The 20,520-nt window shown below is 37.3% G+C and overlaps 1 protein-coding gene across 4 annotated transcripts; it reads right to left on the bottom strand.

The window, feature by feature from the left end:
- Positions 1-1,160: 1,160 nt before the first annotated feature.
- TNFRSF17 (TNF receptor superfamily member 17) lies at positions 1,161-20,300 on the bottom strand. Of its 4 annotated transcripts, XM_030002325.2 has the most exons (7): positions 20,006-20,300; positions 14,002-14,078; positions 8,979-9,045; positions 7,789-7,912; positions 2,972-3,106; positions 2,512-2,643; positions 1,161-1,738 (listed from the first exon to the last, which is right to left on the bottom strand). In XM_030002325.2, exons 5-7 carry the CDS (start codon positions 3,084-3,086, stop codon positions 1,482-1,484), a joined length of 504 nt encoding a protein of 167 aa, XP_029858185.1. In that variant the 5' UTR covers positions 3,087-3,106; positions 7,789-7,912; positions 8,979-9,045; positions 14,002-14,078; positions 20,006-20,300; the 3' UTR covers positions 1,161-1,481. The 4 variants fall into 4 exon arrangements, with proteins under 4 accessions (XP_029858185.1, XP_029858186.1, XP_029858188.1 ...); XM_030002326.2 differs by lacking the exons at positions 7,789-7,912; positions 8,979-9,045; XM_030002328.2 differs by lacking the exons at positions 7,789-7,912; positions 8,979-9,045 and having other exon boundaries at positions 2,972-3,009.
- Positions 20,301-20,520: the final 220 nt, after the last annotated feature.

Below are 20,520 nucleotides of genomic sequence, written 5' to 3'. Positions count from 1 at the left end.
GGTGTGCGCTGCCGCGGCGGGAAATCCTGAGGCGATCCCTCCGCTTCACAGAAATCCTAACCGTCTACCCCCTGCAGAAATTCTGCGGGGAAGTGAAGAAATACCGGGCAAGTGAAAGATGAGAAAAACGGAGTTAAAGTGTTCTGTACTGCCACATGCGCTATGGAAGCTAAAGTCCTGAAAGGTTCATGTTTCAAAAAACGGGTATGGAAATTGTGAGACCTCCAATACAAAAAAACGACAAAGTAATGAAGTAACTTTCTTACATGTTGTAGACGCGTTTTAAGGCATCATCTTGCTGGTTTGTGTTTGCAAGGCCTCTCAATACGGCGCTGTGTATTTGCCACGTACTGCTCCACGCTGTGTGGAGTAAAAGAGTAATCTTTTTTTTAAGAGTTCCTAGATAAAGTAATAATAATAATACATTTAATAGCTCTGTAGACCTATTTCAGGGGTTTGGGCTATGCACATGGCCAGACCTACACAGCTGACTAATAACTGGACCAGACTTTGTGGGCAGCCTCCTAAAGATGCTGTAATAGTGATCGTTCATAGATTTTGTGCAATAATTTACTAGTCTTCAAACATTTTCATTCATCCAAGAACCCAAAATAGAAAGCTATCTACAAATAAAAAGATTGTTGTTGCTTCTGTTGTTGTTGCAGTTTTCCAGGAATAAAACTGGCCTAATATTAGGTAAATAACATTAATGCTTTGGAGGCAAGGTGACAAAAGTATATTCCTAATTTTAGGACACACAGTATCCTAGCATGACTATATCCAATTAGCAGTCCTTGTACCTATGACAAGGGTAAGTAAATAGTAAAATAGAAGTCTTTATAGAATACAGTCTGAAAAACATTTGGCACTTAAAGTCTGCACCGTCAGGAAATACATAGGGATTGCAGGTATGGTGTTCCATAGCACCACAACCTCTCTTGGCGTGACCCTGAGATACTATCTGAACTGGGCATGACTCCATAGTCTACAAAGGTATTCATCATTAGAATATTCCTATTTCAAGCATCATGGGGACTATTTGAAATTATTCTTTACAAGACTGGGGATGTAATGTGGGTCTTCATTTCTGCCTCTTGGAACATTCCTTGTGTATCATCAAGCAATTTTTGGCATAAGATCTGAGTTTAACATAAAAGATATACTTGCAAACTTGTTTATTGATGGGTTTGTATATATCTGGCATAAATAGATACAATCTCTAAAGGCAGAAAAAGCCACCCTACATAGGGACTTTCAGAAATTAAGAATTCCAATATCTAGTCTAGTACCTGAGAATAATGTAGAAATATTTGACCAAAGAAACACTAGAATTAGAAATAATATAACAATATTAATGAAAGCACAATGTAAGATCTATAAGGACGTACTAGCCTTCTCCACTGACTGCAAGTATTTAGATTAATAGCTATACTGGAATAACTCATTTATTATTATGCAGTAAAAACATACTTCTCTCATAGTCACCCAGCACCCAGAATATAGTTGCAATAATCAAAAGATTTTGTGGTAACTAGAACAGTTGCTCCTTCTTCTGTAGCTGGTAATGGAAATGAAGTTTCACAGCCAGTCTCAGGTTTTACCAGGCCACAGTCACTGCAAGTGCATTCTTCCACTGAATACATTAATGTTTCACTTTGAAGTGAGTGTCTAATTCCTTCTGTATTCACACTGCTTTCAGTGTTAGCCTTGAGAATGTTACTCGGCTCCACAGAAGAGTCTGTAAATATACAGAAGTTAATTTAGTACATATATCATGCTATTCCAGACATACAGTTATTAAAGATCCAAACTTCATTATGTTCCAACTATGTTCCTAACCTTAGTGAAAGTTTTAAGATATAGTGAAAGTTTTAAGATGTAGTTACATATGATAATCTTTTGTTCTATGACAATATACCCCCTACACTTCAGGATAAGCATTTAAGCAATCTAACACATATTTTCTAATCAGTTATTATTTATTGGCTGAATGCTCCAGATATTAGTGTTTGTAAAATGTAAAAATAACTCAATTATTTTCACCTTCCCAAAATATACCATATAGGCTTCTCACAGGCTAGAATATTAAGTAAAACTATTTAATATCTTATAAGATGGAAACCTAGTATTGAATGTGTATCCTCTACCTGGGTAGAATTCCTTTAGCATTCAGTGAGAAGAGGATGAAATCCTTATGAAGATCTTTTGCTACTGAGGGTTCATAAATGATTTCTCAAACACCAGCAAGCAAGCCAGGTATGAATATGCAACAAAACAATCCTGACATCAGCCAGAACCAACAAAGAGAGACTGCTGCTTTTACAAGTTATCATCTGGTATTTTATTCCCTAATAACTTTAATAACTTTATTGAGACTATTTCAGGAATACAAAACAATCCGACAGTTATCTGAATCTGGAATATAAATTATATGCAAAATTTATACATGGTAACAGTAGTTAAAATGTACAATGATCTAAAATTATTTGATAAAGAATCTTATTTATTCACCTGTGGTTTTCAGGTTTTGTTTTAGTTGCTTCAGGTGCTTCCATTTAAACAAGACCATTAAGGTGAACAGGGTGAACATTAAAATTACTCCTAAGATCAAACAAGTCCAAACAACTCCACTTGAATCAGCACCTTATGAAAGAGATGCATTAAATTAATTGTAAACAATAACGAATGAACACTAAACATGTCCAACACATAAAACTTTTTCTATATCAAAGGAGCAATTTCTGTTTCTATTGAGTGGCAGCTCAAATAAAGCTCGAGAGCTTTAAAAATTTATTCTTCTTAACACACATACTCATATAGGACACAGTGCATACTACTTTAATATTTTTGAGCCCATATATTATCCTGATAAACTCTTTCCAGGTTTTAGATTTCTTTAGGGTTTTATGTTTACAATTACAACATGAAAATGCCCAGCATAGCCACAAAGTATTGCAGAAATATTACTTACTCTTATCACAGTAGTTTTCACATGCAGGCGGCGGTGTACTAGAACATCGAAGATGACAAGGCTTACAAGAGAGCAGCAAATTATCAAAGTATTCATTTTTGGGGCAGTGTGCCATCAGGGCCAGTAATTATGGAACTGGAAAGCCACAGAAATTGTAAAAGAGTGAGGATCATCTACAAAGGGCTTTTCAGTTCTCAGTTTTAGCAAATCTAAGAACAGCTAGCAATAATAGTTGGACTTTGATCACAGCTCCACTACATAGTATCATGTTAAATAAAAAGGATTTAACTCTGAGGCCCCCAAGGAATTACTGTTCCTTTTTTGGCAATTCACAATTGTAGAAAAACGGAACAGCTGCACCAAGATAATTTTCAATGTAAATTTTGCCTGAAACAGAAAACAGTTATTTATAGAAGACAGTTCTTGAACAGGTGCTAAACATTACAAACTGTAGAAAAGCAAGATGATCTCCAAACAGGAGTTCATAACAATTGTTCTTGTCTTCAGAATTTTTTGGGTTTTTTCATGGTGATGGGCCATAGTAATTATGTTTTCCTGTAATATGCAAACTATGCAATGCTTAATTTTGTTATTTTTGTTCCAGTCCAAGGAGCAAAGATGAAAAAAATAGAGGCAGGAGGCATAGCAGTAAGAAGATATGACCAATTCAGTTTCTAGGTTTGCCACTGACTCATTCTGCAACTTCAGACAACTTCCTTCATACCTGTTTCCCTGGATGGACAATAATATTTAGAACACATAGGTGATGAAAGAATTACTTTTTGTAAATGAATGGTTTTCTGCTTTTAAGTGAGTTACTGTTAAAGTACAAGTTGAGCAGTTACTTCATAATTGTGTTGTACAAAATACATCTAAGACCTTCAGTTATAATGGAAAGATAAAATCTAGAGATTCATCCACTCGTATATTGCTCCTTGATTCCAAATTAGCCTCACTTATCTAGTCTATTAGGTTTTGGTCAGCTTTTTCACTTTGTTCATTTTTTGGTTTTTTGCTTATAACCATAGCTATATGAAAAATTTAATAAGGTTATGTTTTAATACTGAAAGAAGAGCTATATGAATATTTTACAATTTTGATTCAAGGCATTATCTGCATTTTCCCCCTTATTTTTCCATAATGCAAAACTGTCACTGTACTAAAACTGCGGTACGCAGCATGGAAAAAGAGGTGGGCCATAGATTTCATTCTTGTGGTAGAGTGTATACGACACCTCCTTGCCAGCCTGGTGACGGGGCACACTGAGCATGCATAGATTTATCTGTGTATATGCAGTGAGTGTAACATTTCCGAAAATGCATTTGGTCTTCTCCCAGGTAAAAAAAGCTTTGATAACAGACTGCCACAATGAAAATAATTCACACAGCTTACTTGTATCTTGACTTTTTAATCTAATAGAATTTATTTTAAATACAAAGTTAACCAGTAATATCTAGCAAGTTGCAATAACAGCCTTTATCCAGTATCACTGCCACAGACAGATTAGAATTACAGGCTTATTTATAGTTAAATTTCTCCTTGACAATTAAGTTAATTGGCTTTTTGGCAACAGAAAGAGAAAAGAAAAATATTGTATAAGGAATTGTAATTTCATACTACATTACTATATGTGAGACTTATTTTCCCAAGAAATGCAACATGTGGGAATACACAAACTGTTTTTAGTGGAATAGTCTAACAAAGCAATCTGTATTCTAGTCTCTAGCAGATGGAACTGCTTATTGTGGCTTCTGCACTTGTTTCTATAGGCCAGGTGCACAGCTGTAGGCTTTCTATTATGGGCTTTTCTCCCTATTCAAGATTAGTGGATAAACAGGAATTGACAAAATCTGATTTAGGCGTGACAAAAGAAAATATGGATACAGACCCTGGGCGATGCCAAAAATTTCACCGGGAAGTCAATGCTCGTACTGAAGTCATAAAACTGGTTCTGACTTGCTTCACACATTCACACTTTAGGGGAAAAAACCTAAGTTATCACTAGAATATAATTCCTATTTCTGATGAAGCACCATTTGCTAGCTTATGCATAGAGCGATTTGAGGTTTTGCTTTTAAGATGCTGTTTAACCTTTTCAATCATGGAGAAGGCAATCACATTCTCAGCTGTGATGAGAAGACAGATATTCGTGAAAGTATCTTCATGGTATCCACAGGTGCAAGACGTGAATTTCAGGACAGACAAGCTGGGTCCAATGCTTTAATCTTTTATCAATAATTCCACTGAGTTCAGTGAAATGCTCTCTAATTTTACTTAAACAGAATATTTTCCTGTGCCGCAACTTTCATTGTTCTTGCATTCTTATATTCATATCTGTAACTTGTACTAAGACCCCTTATTCTTTTAGAAAGGAACCAGCTGACTAATTCTATAATTGTTTTCTGCAGCTGGTTCCAACACTATACACCTGCAGAATTGGTACAGTCTTTACTGTAGTAAAATTCCTTATGAAATTGACAGCTCTCAAATTCCAAAACTTTCAGACTATATCACAGCTGCTGAATGCTTCTAACATTATTTTAGTAGTCTAGGGAAATCACATGTGCACTCTAACAGATGAATGAACCAGTTCTTTAATCAGTTTCACACTTCTTTCACCAGTTCTACTAGGGGTGTGGGGGAGGACTGTCTTTGTTTCAGCTGCTTTTATTACAGTTTTCTTGCCTCATTTTTTATGTACAATAATGACATTTTTTTTTTATTTTCACTTTTGACTGAGTTTATTTCAAACACCTTCTTCAGCAAAGTAGTTTTGCTAAATAGGTAGGTTTATAGCATGTTGGTGTCAATTCACAGCTTCACAAAGAGGAGAAAGAAGTTCAGCTTGACAGTGGTGAGTATTTTTGCTGGGAGATAGCAAAATGCTGTTGTTAAATAGTGTGTAGAAATCCCAAGTAGGCAACACAGATAATCCTAAGCTTGAACAATGATAATTGATAAACTCCTTAAAGTTCAGTGTTGTTACCATGAAGAAAGAAACATTGAAATGCTTGCTAGCGATAGGTTCTGTTAAACAGAACACCTTTATGTGCCACTTCAGGTCTTCCTCAGAATTTTTTTAATGGAAGAGGGATTCTATTGAGATGTGTCTGACTCTTCCCATATGCACCCACATTCTGTATCACTGACCAACGAGTAAAAAACAATGCTTAGCACTCCAGAAGTCAATGCATGTAGTTATTTTACTGTTTTCAAAAAAAACAGGCCTTAAACAAAAAACACACACAGATACTTACAAGGTATCTATTGACTGAAGGAGGTAGCTTTTCTTGGAAAATGTTAGTCTAACTTTCCTGCATACCTGCATGGGTAATATTTATCTATTTCACAGGAACACTACAAAGTAATTTTATTAAAATTCGCTAAGTCCTTTCAATGAAAATTATTAAACCCATGCAAAGTATGAGTCAATAGAATCATAGAATACCAGGTTGGAAGGGACCTCAACGATCATCTGGCCCAACCTTTCTTGGCAAAAGCATGGTCTAGACAAGATAGCCCAGCACCCTGTCCAGCCGAGTCTTAAAAGTGTCCAATGTTGGGGAATCCACCACTTCCCTGGGGAGATTATTACGATGGCTGATTGTTCTCATTGTGAAAAATCTTCCTCTGGTGTCCAATTAGAATCTCCCCAGGAGTAACTTGTACCCATTGCCCCTCATCTTTTCTATGTGACTCCCTCTAAAAAGGGAGTCTCCATCTTCTTTGTAGCCACCCCTTAAATACTGGAACGTGGTGATAAGGTCTCCCCTAAGCCTTCTTTTCTCAGGGCTGAACAAACCCAGTTCTCTCAGCCTTTCCTTATGTAGCAGGCTTCGCAGTCCTTTGATTACCTTTGTGGCCCTTCTCTGGACCCCCTCCAGCCTGTCCACATATTTTTTGTATAGCGGGGACCAAACCTGAACACAGTATTCCAGATGTGGCCTGACAAGCGCTGAGTAGAGTGGGACAATGACTTTATCTCTGCTGGTGATGCCCTTGTTCATGCAACCCAGCATCCAGTTGGCTTGATTTGCTGCAGCAGCTCACTGTTCACTCATACTGAGCTTGCTGTCTGCCAGGACCACCAGGTCCCTTTCCATAGAGCTACTTCCCAGACAAGTAGATCCCAGCCTGTGCTGCACTCCTGGATTATGTTTTCCCAGGTGCAAGACCTTACATTTGTCTTTGTTGAACTTCGTTATGCACTCCTGCTCTACTTATTACCGCAATGTATCCTACAACTGATACGTATTTGTTATGATATGGTACTATTCATAAAAACTGTGAAGAATGGACTTAAAGAGAGAAATGTTGATCTAAAAGCAACAAAAGAAATAATAAAATATGTCTAGAATGAGTATACACACTGCTTATAACATTGCTTCTCTATGCCCACCATTGCTATACCCAAATAGGATTTCTAAATTCCAGGGAAAATGTAGTGAAATCGTCAACACAACAACCATTTAAATTAACGCTCAACAGTAAGAATACTTTCTCTGGTACAGTTAATGCAGACATGATTTCATCCCTGAAACTTACAAATTTCATTTCTGAAATGTAAAGAGACACCCTTAAAGAACCTTCTGGAAAGATGACCAGTTTTATAGTTCAGATTCTTCTGAGGTTCAAAAGGAAGTCTGAAATCAAACTTCAGGCTTCTGTGCTCTACTAATGCAAAGAAAAATACATCATTGATAATTTAAAAGTGAGATACATTCCAAAAGATACTATTATGCAATAGGTGTGATAAATCTTTCCTAGAAAACCAGATGGCTCAAGAATTTTTCAAACAACTGTCTTAAATAACTCACATAAGTCTAAGGTAGACTGGACTGGTCTGAATCTGTTTAGAATGGTCTAATGAAACAAAGAGTTATAAGTTCATGATGTGGACCTAAGTTTTCCCTTCCAGATCATAGCATCTGTCTGGACAATCTGGAAAAAGAAGAAGAAAAAAAAAAGAAAAAAAAAAAAAGGAATACCATTTCAGTGATGTGTAAGATACACATTCTATTTCTAAGTTTGAAGCTTATGTGATTAAATCAACACTGCTTTCTCAAGCAGATTAAGAACATTTGTGGAAAAGTAACCAAAGTCTTGATGTGTTATGTAAAAAGAACCCATAGCTGCCACTCTTACTGAGGGTGTCGCTGGTAATACAAAGAAGTTCAGAGGGGTAATGGAAGCAAGTAGACAATGGTAACTTCATACAGTTTTATGTCCTCCAGCCAATGCACATTCTTCCCCTTTCCATAACCCTCTGCACATGTTGACAGAGCGACACTGACAGTAGTTTGGAAGAAATTGCATAGACCAGATAATAACAATAAAAAAAAAAACAACCAGAGATTCTCAAGACATACTGTTAACTCAGTGCTGTTATGTGGAACATAATTTTAAGATGATCTATTGACGCTACACAAGTAGCTTCACCTGGAGGCAGAGATGCTTCCCAGTAGATGTAACCCAAATATAGGACTTCTGGGAAAAATATTAGAGAGGAGTGTAAGACTTGACATTACTTTGTGAGACAATTAACAATGGAATGAACTACAGGATGTAACTCCTACCACAGGTAGTATTATTAGAGTCTTCACAATTACTTTACTTTTTGCTATGAAACTCTTTCCTCTGTTTTCCTAGTCCAGAAGAAGTGCATCTGTTTTTACTTACTGGAAATGGCTTTTCCTGTGTACCCAAAATACCTCTCTCCCCAAAACAGCTTGGTGTTATTGTACTTTAATACATCTGTTGTATGATATGCAGAAGTGTTAATATTGTGATTCCTAAAATATTTTGTCACTCAAATGTAATGAGATATATTCTAAATCAGCCTATTTTGGCACGAAGATGATTCATGTCTAATTAGTAAGACTGGTCTGTAGGTCACCAAAGATGTGGTTAGATTATATACAGCTAAGCTGATTAAATGTCTTGGTGTTAGTGAAAGGGATAGTCCTGCTCTTCGCTCTGAAGCTCAAGGAAAGGCTCTAGGACTTACCTGACCACATGGCAAGCAGCTTTAATTTGTTAATCCAGTCAGTTCATAGAGCTTTACTCCCTAGGGCCTGGGGAAAAGGCCAGAAACAGAACAGAAAGGAAGATAAACAGCTGATTACCTAGTGGGGATGTGAAACCAAGTCCACCACAGAAGTACAAATTTGGTGAACTAATGCACCAATGTCTTCATTTTAAAAGTCTTGTCAAACTCTTAAGTAGAGTAGAAATTAATTTATGTCTAATTATTAGATATCATGTATATGGAATCATAAGATATTGTGGCAGATATGTCTACACTCTTTATAACCAGTGGGCCAGAAACAGTTTTCCTATGTGGCTAGTTAGACTTCAAACACATTTATTATAAGACACAGAAGTAAATACAAAGAAGTCTCATTTTTTCAAACTCTCGGAAACCTCCCCTCAAGTAAAAGGCTAAATACAGCTCATTTCATCAGAGCTCTGGAGAATACTGCTGTCTCTTACAGCAATTATTTTCCTCCTACAGTTGGACTACTACTTCCCAAAGCTTTCCGCCATTAGAGATAAATTACTTTTTTTTTGATAGATGTGCCCCAAAACACAAATCCTTGATTATTAAGCAATGCATTTTTCACACATAGCAAACTGGGGAGCAATGATAGTAAAGGGTCTCGAATGTGTCATTCATATAAACAACCACCATAAAAGTCAGTCTTTTCTCCTTAGCTATATATAGTTTTATTGATGTATGTAATGATGAAACAGAGGTGACAAATGGTAGAAAAACTATGAGGAATTACAGTTGTCAGGGCCTGTTGCCTTTGTTTTCTGCACATCCTAACATTCAGAAGTCCTACTTCCAAAGGGTCTGAAAGCAGGCATATAATCAGAAGATCTTGATAAGCAGTAATTCCCAGTGACAGACCTTGCTACACATCTAAAGCACACATTATTTCAAAATCTATGTCCTGTGGTTCACCTGCTGTTTTCACTGACTACATGAGATTCCCCAGAACTTCTGAAGACAAGTATCTATATAGCAGTTTTGAAATTCCATTTTGGAGGACCATTTCTTATCTGCCCATGCCTCTAAAAAGCATACTACAAATATTTATTCTTAAAGCAGAAATTAATCCAACATAACTGTTTCTCAATTCAGTAAAACACTGTGTTGTTCACTCTCAAAAACAAGTGTCAAACTGTGCCAGATAAAAGCGAACTCATTCAACAGAGGATTATTTGGTGCAGTGTGCAGGAAATTTATTTGATAGTTATTATGTAGATGGGTGATGGCACTTGCAATAAAACAGATTTAGGGAAATGATGTGCTACAGGAGTAAGGAAGACATCTTCTATCTTAACAAGATTGTTGTGCAACCTTCATTTTTGAGTAATTTTGATAGGAGGGAGTTAAAAATAAAAAAACTTTTAGCACTTTATTGGGATAAGTGTACTATACCAACTGGCTTTAATGTGAGATGTAATGCCTGAATTCAGAAGCTGTTTATAAAGTAGAATCTTGGATTCAGCCAACGAATGAAACAAAAACCAGAAGCACTAAGAATAAGTGTATTAAGTGACATTAAGATAAGGATATTGTTACTTAGAAACTGTAGTTATGTTATGCTAATAATTTATCCACTGCCTTGTATAATACATATTAAATCCTCTAAGCAGCACACTATTTTGTTATATGTAGGCTGTGCACACACACAAAAAAAATATGTCTGAGATGACTGGATATACTGATGGTTCTCCTACAGCGATACTTACCTTTAGGGAATAATAAATATATAGCTTATTTAACAGTGAAGTTACATTTCAGCTTTTTCTCAGTTATGGGATTTACAGGGCTTGCATTGGCTTTCCGCATAGAATTACATGTTGATACTAACAAATGCTTTCTCCTCGTCACTTGATTTTGCTCCAAAAGGCTGACAGAAATTAGTAGAGTTGTACAAAATAAGAAAGGATTTATCAATATAGTAATCGGTCATTTAACTGTAAATCCAGAAAGTGTTGCCAGGGAGGTATTTCTGCTGTTACATTACTGTAACTTAAGTTCAAAAACTCCCCAAGATATCCTCTAAGAATAATATAAGTCAGACAAGTTAAGCTGGCCTGCTGGAGTTGACATCATTATGCAGAGTAATGGGAAATAAATTTAAGAAGAAAAGTGTCAACTGCGGAAACAACAGAAAGAAGAAAATGAAAAACAATTCTCAGATTTGCTTCTAAAGTGTTTCAGTCTGACTCAAGAGTGACACCCAGGGACAATTTATAAAGACCAGTGTGAAATATACTTCTTTGCTCTCCTATTATGATTATCAACCACTGACAACTCCTCTCTGAACTTCAAATCTACATGTGGAAGCAGTAAAACATCTATTTGTTGTTTAGAATAATAATTTTAGCATACTGTCAATTCTATTAGGGTATCAAACTACTGAACAGGATTTCAAGAAATCGAGTAATTTTTACTGGTGAAGGGAGTACAGGTAGGTAACAGCACAGACCAAGACGTAGTATTTTGGAGCTGTACACACACACACACACTCTAGGTTTACAACCTTCTATCATGTGAGCAGAAGACCTAGAGTTACATGCCACTTTGGCAGAATACAAGCATACCAAGCACTGAGCATCCAGCCAGAGCATTTCCTGACATGAACCCAAATTTGACTCTTCGTTTCCTTAAACATCTGCAGAAGCCTAAGACTTCCAGAAATCCTTGTCAGTGACCGTTTTTAACATGTGTTAAATTGGTATTACTTATGTGACAGAAATTAGTCACCTGAAAAAGGTAAGGAGAATTTTATCTTTCACTATTTAATTTGAAAAAAGCTATTGTGGGTTTCAACACTGAAATAATAAAACGAAAACTCTGAATGGAAAAAACGAAGAAAGTAATACTATTATGGCAATAATTAAACATAAAGATTGAAATTCATCTTTCACAGAACAGTAGATTAAGGTCTATTTACCACACATAACTTCAACAACAAAGCTTTGTTCTGACACTGCTTTGGGGTTTCTCTGTTCATGCTTGTGCCAGCTTTTTTGCCTGACTGTACTTCAGAAATTCTGCTGGCATAATTACATAGCACTTACCAAGAGAAAGAGGGTTTTCTGCTAGGCCTATTACATTCCCTTCACAAACAACATTAGCTAGGCTGACAAAGGAATTCTTCTGGCTGTATAGTTGCTTCTACATTGTCGTTTTGTGCTGGCACAGCTCTTCTGGGTAGCACATGTAATTTTTTTTGTTCCACTCACTAAGGCAACTGACCTACGCCGTCAAGCCTTATAGTACAGGCTTGATCTGAGTCCTCTCCAATTCTCTAAAGCTATTTACAGAAAAAAAATCCAAAGAAAAAAAATCCCTTATAAATCACCTCATCACAACAATCCTAAAAATCTGAGGGATCAATGTACATAGAAAAAAACCCACCATTTTTTCCTCCCAAAAGTTACTGCACTTCAAGGAACAGCAGTCTTACAGACAGTTACCTCCTAAAAAAGCGTTAAAACTTTCCGAAACAGTTATTTTCAGAAATCTATATTTTGTTAAGCATATGCTTCAACTGTATGGCTGGGAGGAGATAAGTTGTTCTAGGAATGGGGTACACACTGCTAATAAACAAAAGGAAGGGGTTAGTAAAGGATTCACCGTGTTCATTAACTTTTACAAGCTGCACAGAACAATGCTCTTTCTAGACACAATATTGTTTAATGTCGTTTGGGCACAGTGCTAAATCAAGAACAATGTGCATTTTGCCTGTTTGGTTCAGCACACTTTAATTAGACCACTGCTTTGAAAAGAGTGATGTTGCTGTTGCCACATCTGGTATTTCCAAAAAAGATTAAAGAAGAAAACAACTGAAGAGAAAAATGTTCCTTAAAAATAGTAATTAAAATAACAATAGTATAAACATTGTCAACTAAATCTCAGACAACTCCTGTATCCGTTACTACGTTCAAAGTTTACTTAGATAGGAACCAAGTTATGGAAAAGATTAAGTGCATAGCACAGAAAAGCAGTGTTAATAAACCCTCTGGGGAAAGATACCTTTTCATTTGTCTTGACGTTCCACATGTGCCAACATAGTTATGTAACTACTAAAGACAATGCATAAAACAATAATTGTGCAAGCAAGTTTGGATTAAGCTAATACTTATTAGAATGCCAGTGACATTTTTATGTTGGTGCAATAGTTTTTACAGAATGTAAACTTAATTTTTTTCTTCATTTTTTCATGTAAGCACTTACATTTTGTGTTGGAAAAATAATCTCCCACATAGTACTATTTTAGTGACTTTGCAGATGGACAAAACAAACTAAAACTAATCAGTGGTATAATGCCAACAGGAGTAATGGAGTTAGAACAAAAATAAATGCATGAACACCTATGAATGATGTAAAGTGCTTGGCATACACTAAAGTCTAACAAGAATTTTTCTTCTGATAATTTTAACCAAATCCTCTAGCTATTCAAGTGTTTGTGGACAAGTTTAGGTAACACGCAATTACTTTATTTCAAATTCCCATGTACAACATCACAGTACCAATATGTGCTCTCTCTCAAGACAGAAGGGAAATTGTAATTGATTTAGCCATCCCTATTCTGGAATAATTCCCCATGCAAATTGCCTTCTCTGGAATAAAAATACTGTCACAGAATAATTCTGGAGTAATTAGTCCTATTTAGAAATTAGCTCACTATTTCATTCTCACAATAATGAAGTCATTATTTTCTGCAAAAATGTGAACATGTTAACTAGCTATAGAAGAACAGCTTTAAAAATACCATGACACTGTTATTCTTTCTTCATGACAATAATGCCATTTTGCTTCAGTCATTACCAAAACTAAAACCTTAAGGGATCTCTAATGGACAAAATGCTCCCTCAGCTGGAATTCTGGAGAATTAAGAAGAGGAAAAGAAAGCACATGAAAATCCCACATGGAACTAGTTTTGTATTCCCACCTCCCTGGAGACAGACAGATACCATGTAAAACACAAGTGTTATAAAACTCTTACCACATGTATAAGGCAGGAGATCTGGCCTAGAGATGTTATGGAACCCAACAGTGGACATAGCAGCTCTGAGCTTCTCCCTGTCAGGGAGTCATTGCAATAAGAAAGGGTGTGAATAAACAGCATGTTACATACCCTGCATTAACACCCTGTATTGATATTTTCAGTGCTAAGTTCAACATTTTCATTATCTCACAAAAACATTCTTTATTAACAGTCTAGAAAAAGTATATGAAGTACAACTGAACTCTGTTTGCTAGTGAGGACTCACCTTGTGCATCTGTGTTAGACTGTAAGCCCCACTTTAAATGCTAGCCACCTTTCCTACTTTTTTTTTACCTCTATATCAAGCTACAAGACTGACAATTTGATGGTATCCAGAATTGCAAATTCCCTCTGTTACTTGTCTCCTGCTAGAACAATACTAGCTTACAGCCAGTGGAAGAAAATCTCCTGAGGATCTGGCACTTAAAAGTTATCATTGTTGCTCAATCAACTCAGCATCCCAGCCTCTGAGATTCTCAAATTTGTCTCAGGTCACAGGGAGCAAAATTATCCTTTGTTTCCATTCATCACTTCCAGAGAATCTATGTATCTTATGCTTGTAATATTTACTCTCCCCATCCAACAGATTTACAGGTGAAAACAAATTTACTCTAACAAAGCAGCAGGTTAATTTTCTAATCACAATGTTACTAATCAAGATGAAAGCACAAGAACAATTGAACAGAGGTCTGTATTGTACTTAACAGGATTTATTTTCAGCTGGTTCAGTATCTTAACTGACATGATGCCTCCTCCCACCAATCCTACACCTGACTTTCAGATCTCTAGAACCACACAGTCTCTGCCTTTCTTCAAAATAGATTCCCTCTTGTCTCTAACCTTTCCAATCCTAACTCAGTCACTGTATATATCATTGAAGTGATCTCATTTTTCCCTTCCTTGGATGCGTGTTCTTTGCTCAGCACATTCCTTCCACATTAAGCAATCCTTCTGCTGTTTACAACATTTTCAACTGTCATAAGGTTTATAAACTACGTATAGATTCTTCACAACGTGCACACCTAAACACACATCTTTGTTTATTTTGAACTTTGATAGCAAAAAACCCCATACATAACAAACAGTTTTGATAGCAAAACTACTTACCTAAACCATTCTCCCCCTACTAATTTATCAGTCTGGAGCCTCATGGTATCAAAACCACAGGAGAAATTCTGTCTAAGGAGTAAACTGCAGTGACTGTGCATTTGAAGAGGGGCACCTTGAAAAAGAACTAGCTAGCACTCAACTTACAGATTTCTCAAACCTAAATAACAGGCTAACTAAGCATTAGATCACACAGCTGAGAACTCTGAGCCTCCAATTAAAGTAACCTGAAGAAAGGGGATGGCACTTGTAAAAAGGATGACCTTTCATTCTTTATTTCTAGAGATACACAAGCAAGAGAAAGAAAAGTTTTGTATACATGCAAAAGTGAGAGATGCATGATTACCTTGGAAAATAATGAGCTGAGCATATGAACTATTTGAGAGGTAAGGAGATAGACACAGAGAACTATAAACTGGTATTTTGGTATATAGGTCCATTTATTTCTTTTGCTATCTAAAGTAAAAACAATTAATTTTATGCTCTTTCTGAAGCCTGCAATACGTGCTTTAACTAAGCTTTAACTCTGCTCTAAAAGAAAGGTTTTAACTCTAGACTGGAGACCTCAAACATTTGGAAAACCAAAGGAGACTTTTATTTTAATCTCTTCCATTCAAATAGCTTAAAATACATTAATGTTAAGACAACACAAATGGAGCAATTATGTGAGTGTCCAGCAGAGGGAGAGTAATAGGTCAGAAACAGCATTTATTAAGTAGCAGGGTTAGAACAAACAAATCAGTGAAAAGACGTTTCCAGGTCAAGATATCTTAGTTTGGATTATACATGGCCTTGTGCAAATATAAAAGCCTCTTTATAACTCACTTATGCTTCCACGAACACCAGCAAAGCTTAGGATAGACTTGGCTCTTGAAAAAGCCATCATGCTGAAACATAGTGTGTTTTTTGTTCTCTAGTTCTGAGCTACATCTCCACAGACTACCTGGAAAGAGAATTTGCCAGAGTTTATGAATATTAATTTATAATCTCCTGGTACCCAATCAAACTTAAACTAGTTCAGTATTTTCAGTTCTGTGTCAGGCCTCATTAATATGAAAAGTATTTAGAAAAACTCTTACACAGCCTTCGAGAGGTCTATCAGTTGTACTTAGGTACAGCCTTAATTCACTTTTTCCAAAAAAACTTTCTGGACTCATTTAACTCCACCCACTTCTTCTACGTAATGCTAAACTTAATTTCTAGAATGTCTTTGGAGATTGTTCTTTCACATAAGCCTCAGATAAAGAGCTATACTTCTAGAATGGCACTTTCATATCTGAGCAAAGTTTCCTATATTTTTCTTTTTATAATTTACCTTGTAGCTCTTGTCTTTTCTTCCTCCTGGGTAAATAACTTATTCTTTTGGCTTTGTTTTTAAAGGCTCATTCTGACTTCAAAGCAATTCTAAATAACAGGCTACTCATTTAAGTGCATAACTAATGTACATATTTGAATACTTTTAAATTTCAGGGCATGGCTCACAGTGCGTCAGTTGAATTTCAGCTTGCTGCCACACCAGAAAGGGAAGTCTTACTCCTTTCCTGCTCCTCCCAATCTCAGCCAAATGCTTTCTTTCCCATTTTGCAGCAGCTCAGGAACTTACCTGATCTCAAGCTAAACTAAGTCAATTCACTCATAACCCAGGACCCTAAAACCACTCTCATTCCCCCTTAGACCGCTGCTATTTTATGGAGTTTAATAAGCTTACCTGTTGGTGGTGAGCTGTTAACTGCTTGAAGCCTTTTAGTGAAGTATATCTTTTTTTTCTGCTTCAGTTCATGTAACTAAACATTGGTACTTCATTGGTACATCTGCTAGGGTGTAAGGTGCTTGTGGAAACCTTGGATAAAAGTTATTACTAAAGTACACAATACTATTCCTAATATCATATGAATGAGGATCTCCATTTCACTGCTATAGGATTGACTTATCACAGGCTGCAAACTAGTGGTGAAGCTACCTTGAGGTAGCTTAATATGCGAGTAGCTTGCTCTCACTAAAAAAGAAGTCCTGTTGCCCATTCTTACTTTATACCAGCTCTGGCATTTGTTAAACACCTCTTAAGAGTTGATTCATCTCAGTAACCCAGGAGGAAAAAGAAAGTGGATTGTTCTGTAGCTAAATTTACTGAGATAGACTGACTCAGCAAAGCATCTAACAACAGCTAGAAGGCAGTGCAAGGATGGGTAGAACCATGATTGGGGGGGAAACAGTTTCTCTGCACCCCAGTCCTGACATGTTAACCCTGAGGTGGTCCAGCCTCTTCTTTTCTAAGCAGTGCTTTGATAATTTAAGTCAGTTATGATGTGATGATGGATGTATATGGGTGGTTCTCAATAAGAAAAGCTTTTTAATATTTATTAAGTGAAGAGCTAAACATTTTGATGCAAAAGAGATTTAAACAAGAAAAGCTTTTATAATGCTTTAAAACCTCAAGAGAACATGACCATTTACATTCCAGTACATATTTTGCCAGTAAAATTATCATGATTCCACTTAGGTTTTGTTTTGAGTACCAGCTGTTCGTAAGTGGAAAAACAAACTACTAGCCCTGTTAAAAATTTAGTGTTTGAGTTTACACAATTCCTATGTGCGGCACAGCCTGTAAAACAGGTTCGTACACTCTGAAGGACATCTGGCATCTTCTGAAATTCTGTGGACTAATTGTTTATATCCTAGCAAGTACCTAGGGAATAAGTACCTGTCAGGGAAGGAAGGAATGTTGGATAACACAAGTAATTCTTCTTCCCTGAAATCAGCAGTAATACATACTTACATCCCTCTGATCAAACACATATTTGGCCCCACTCCTCGCACCACCACCACCCCAAAAAAAAAAAAAAAAAAAAAAAAAAAGTATGACTTAGGACTTTAGGAACTGGCTGAATGAAGCTCCATTTCAAAAACCTTCAAGAAGCATTTTTAAGGAATGCCAAAGTGTATGTAAGAATTGCTGCCTACATGTTCTGTGTGCTGGTAATCTTAAGGTAAGTCTTAATTGCTCTGAAAATTTAGTACCTGCCTCCAGTTAAGCCTTTCCTGACTTGTAGGCTGTGTCAAGGCTCAAACAAAAAACAAGCTTGCAATACAGCATTGCAGTCATTATAAACCTGAGCTATTAAATGCTCATAATGACAGTAAAAAGTGTACAATAACAAGCCACTCTGTCAGCAGAATTCATGAAGCTTGGTTTCCACTGGACTTAGATATCTATTATTCAACAGTAGTAACCCATGAGCTGGTTTGTTCCAAATGGTGTTACCTTGTTTCCATACTAAAAGAAATGTATTTGATACCTAGGGGTTAATAAATGTCAACTAAGAGGCAAAAGTTAGTATTTAAAACAAACAAACAAAAAAACCACAACAACAACAAAAAACCCACATAAATCAAAAAAAACCCAAACAAACCTATATTGAGGTATTCCTTATGATACTAGCTGCTTCGGAAACTTATTTCTTACTCCTGTAGCTTTACTTCAAACTCCTTTCTCCATTCCCCTGATAAAAAAGGATCATATCCTATTCCAGCCCTCAGTGGGACTGCATATGACTTTTTTTTTTTTTTTTTTAAACAGAAACGTGATTGCCACACACAGCTGAGAAACTTTTACTTGTAGTTTAACAAAATTCTAAATATTACAACAGTAACACAAGTGAGAATCTTCCTTAATTATACTCAACTTTGAACAACAGAAGCCCTAGCAATGTGTGTCTGAAAACTGGAAAGGAGATCTGCACCAGAGAATAACCAGAGAGTGACTTTCACAAGGTCTTTAAAACTCATTCTTCAGGCTCTGGTGAGTGTAAGCTCTTGGTGCTTGAAGGAAAGACTTCCACTTAGCAGAGGTGTATAGCCTTTTGTTATGAATTACATTTTTTTCTTTCAAAATGAATTATCTGTGATGTCAGTGGGGATTTTTCTTTTTTTACTTTTATAAGTGCTGCCCTGTACACTAGTGTTTTCCCTGAATGTGATCAATTGGAAGCACATTTTTCATTAACACAGCACTTTTTTCCATTAACACATGTATTGCCTGCCATGTAGAATTTTTTGCTTGTCAAGGGCGTACATGTTGCTGCTGGTGTGCAGCCAGAAACCATCTGGTTCTTGTGTCAGGATTATGTTACGTAAATGCCACTTCAGGGGAGTTTGTGTCGTTCTCCAACCAAAAATGCACAGGATTTTGTACTGAATGGAGATCTTTACATTTTAGTTCTAAGCCCGTCTGCTTTCAAAACGACTCTGTAACCTGCTCTACAGTGTTCAATATAAATAGTGCTGCAGATGACTCAGTCCTCGCATGTGAGCATTCCAAGAAACTCTCTTCTCCCAAGCACTCACTTCATTTAGTTATAAGCACTTAACGCTGAACATTCCAAGATGAAAAGCTGCCACAGCCATGTGCAGCCTACTAACCAAAATCTACTCATTTCCCCTCTGTTCCTCCCTGTCTCCTCCAAACCTACTTAACTTCAAGCAATGTTTTTTGGGTTTGTTTTAGTTTTTTGTTGGTTTTTTTTTTTAATACATTCTAATAGTCTTACCAGTCGAAGGCCTCAGTATTTGACAAGTCCTAATGAATTTGGCTTACCTGGAATTTTTTTTTTTCAATTATAATAAAGAAGTCAAAGTGTGCTGTAGAATTGCCAGAATTGGAACTTTTAATGCATCCTGTCAACTTACAGCTGGACACATACAGAAACATTTGCTCTCGCCTCAGGTGAGCTTCATTTGGGAGGTTTACCGACCCAACACAGGTGCCATCACTGTATTGTCATTCCGCACCTATGCTTTCCAGGACTAGGTAGGTGCAATTTTGCATAGATAAAAGCCAAAACGAGCATGTCTTCACCTGACTCCAGAGGCTCAGTCCTTAGGGAGGCGGGAAATCCAGTGAGGTGACACCCGCGTCGGGACCGCTCTCCTCAGCGCCCGCCGCGCCCCCCCCGCCGGCCGGGCTGGCCCTTCGACGACGACGGGCGGGGGCGGCCCCTGGGAGCGCCCGGGACAGGCTCATGTCCCCTGGGGAGGCAGCGTCCCACACGGCTGCTGCCCGTCCCCATCTGAAACGACCCTCGTGTGGGTTGAGGGAACGGGGAGCAGCCCTTCGGCGACGCTGCCCTCCCGCAGCCTTTGCGAACTGCGCATCCCAGAGACCTGCGGGGCAAGACACTGGCGTCGCTTGAGGGAACGCTGGCGCCTTGCCTGCTGGGACGGGTAGTTCTCGTCCCGCCTGAGGCGTTCGCGCCAACTACATGTCCCGTCTCCCCCCCCCCGGAATTGGAGGCGGAGACGGCATAAAACGAAAGGCGAGCGCAAAGGCTGACAGGAATTGTAGTTTCTTAATACGCAGAAAACGCCGGCAAC

This window comes from Aquila chrysaetos, chromosome 25 (assembly GCF_900496995.4).
Source record: "Aquila chrysaetos chrysaetos chromosome 25, bAquChr1.4, whole genome shotgun sequence".
Taxonomy (NCBI): domain Eukaryota; kingdom Metazoa; phylum Chordata; class Aves; order Accipitriformes; family Accipitridae; genus Aquila; species Aquila chrysaetos.
Note: the sequence above shows the minus strand (reverse complement) of the source record. Positions and strands in the feature narration are given on the sequence as shown.

Coding starts and splice junctions, on each gene's coding strand:
- TNFRSF17 (XM_030002325.2), bottom strand. CDS start 3,086: ATGGCACACTGCCCCAAAAATGAATACTTTGATAATTTGCTGCTCTCT. Junction 2,644..2,971: donor TGAAAACTACTGTGATAAGA/GTAAGTAATATT, acceptor CTCTTTCATAAG/GTGCTGATTCAAGTGGAGTT. Junction 1,739..2,511: donor ACAAAACCTGAAAACCACAG/GTGAATAAATAA, acceptor GTATATTTACAG/ACTCTTCTGTGGAGCCGAGT.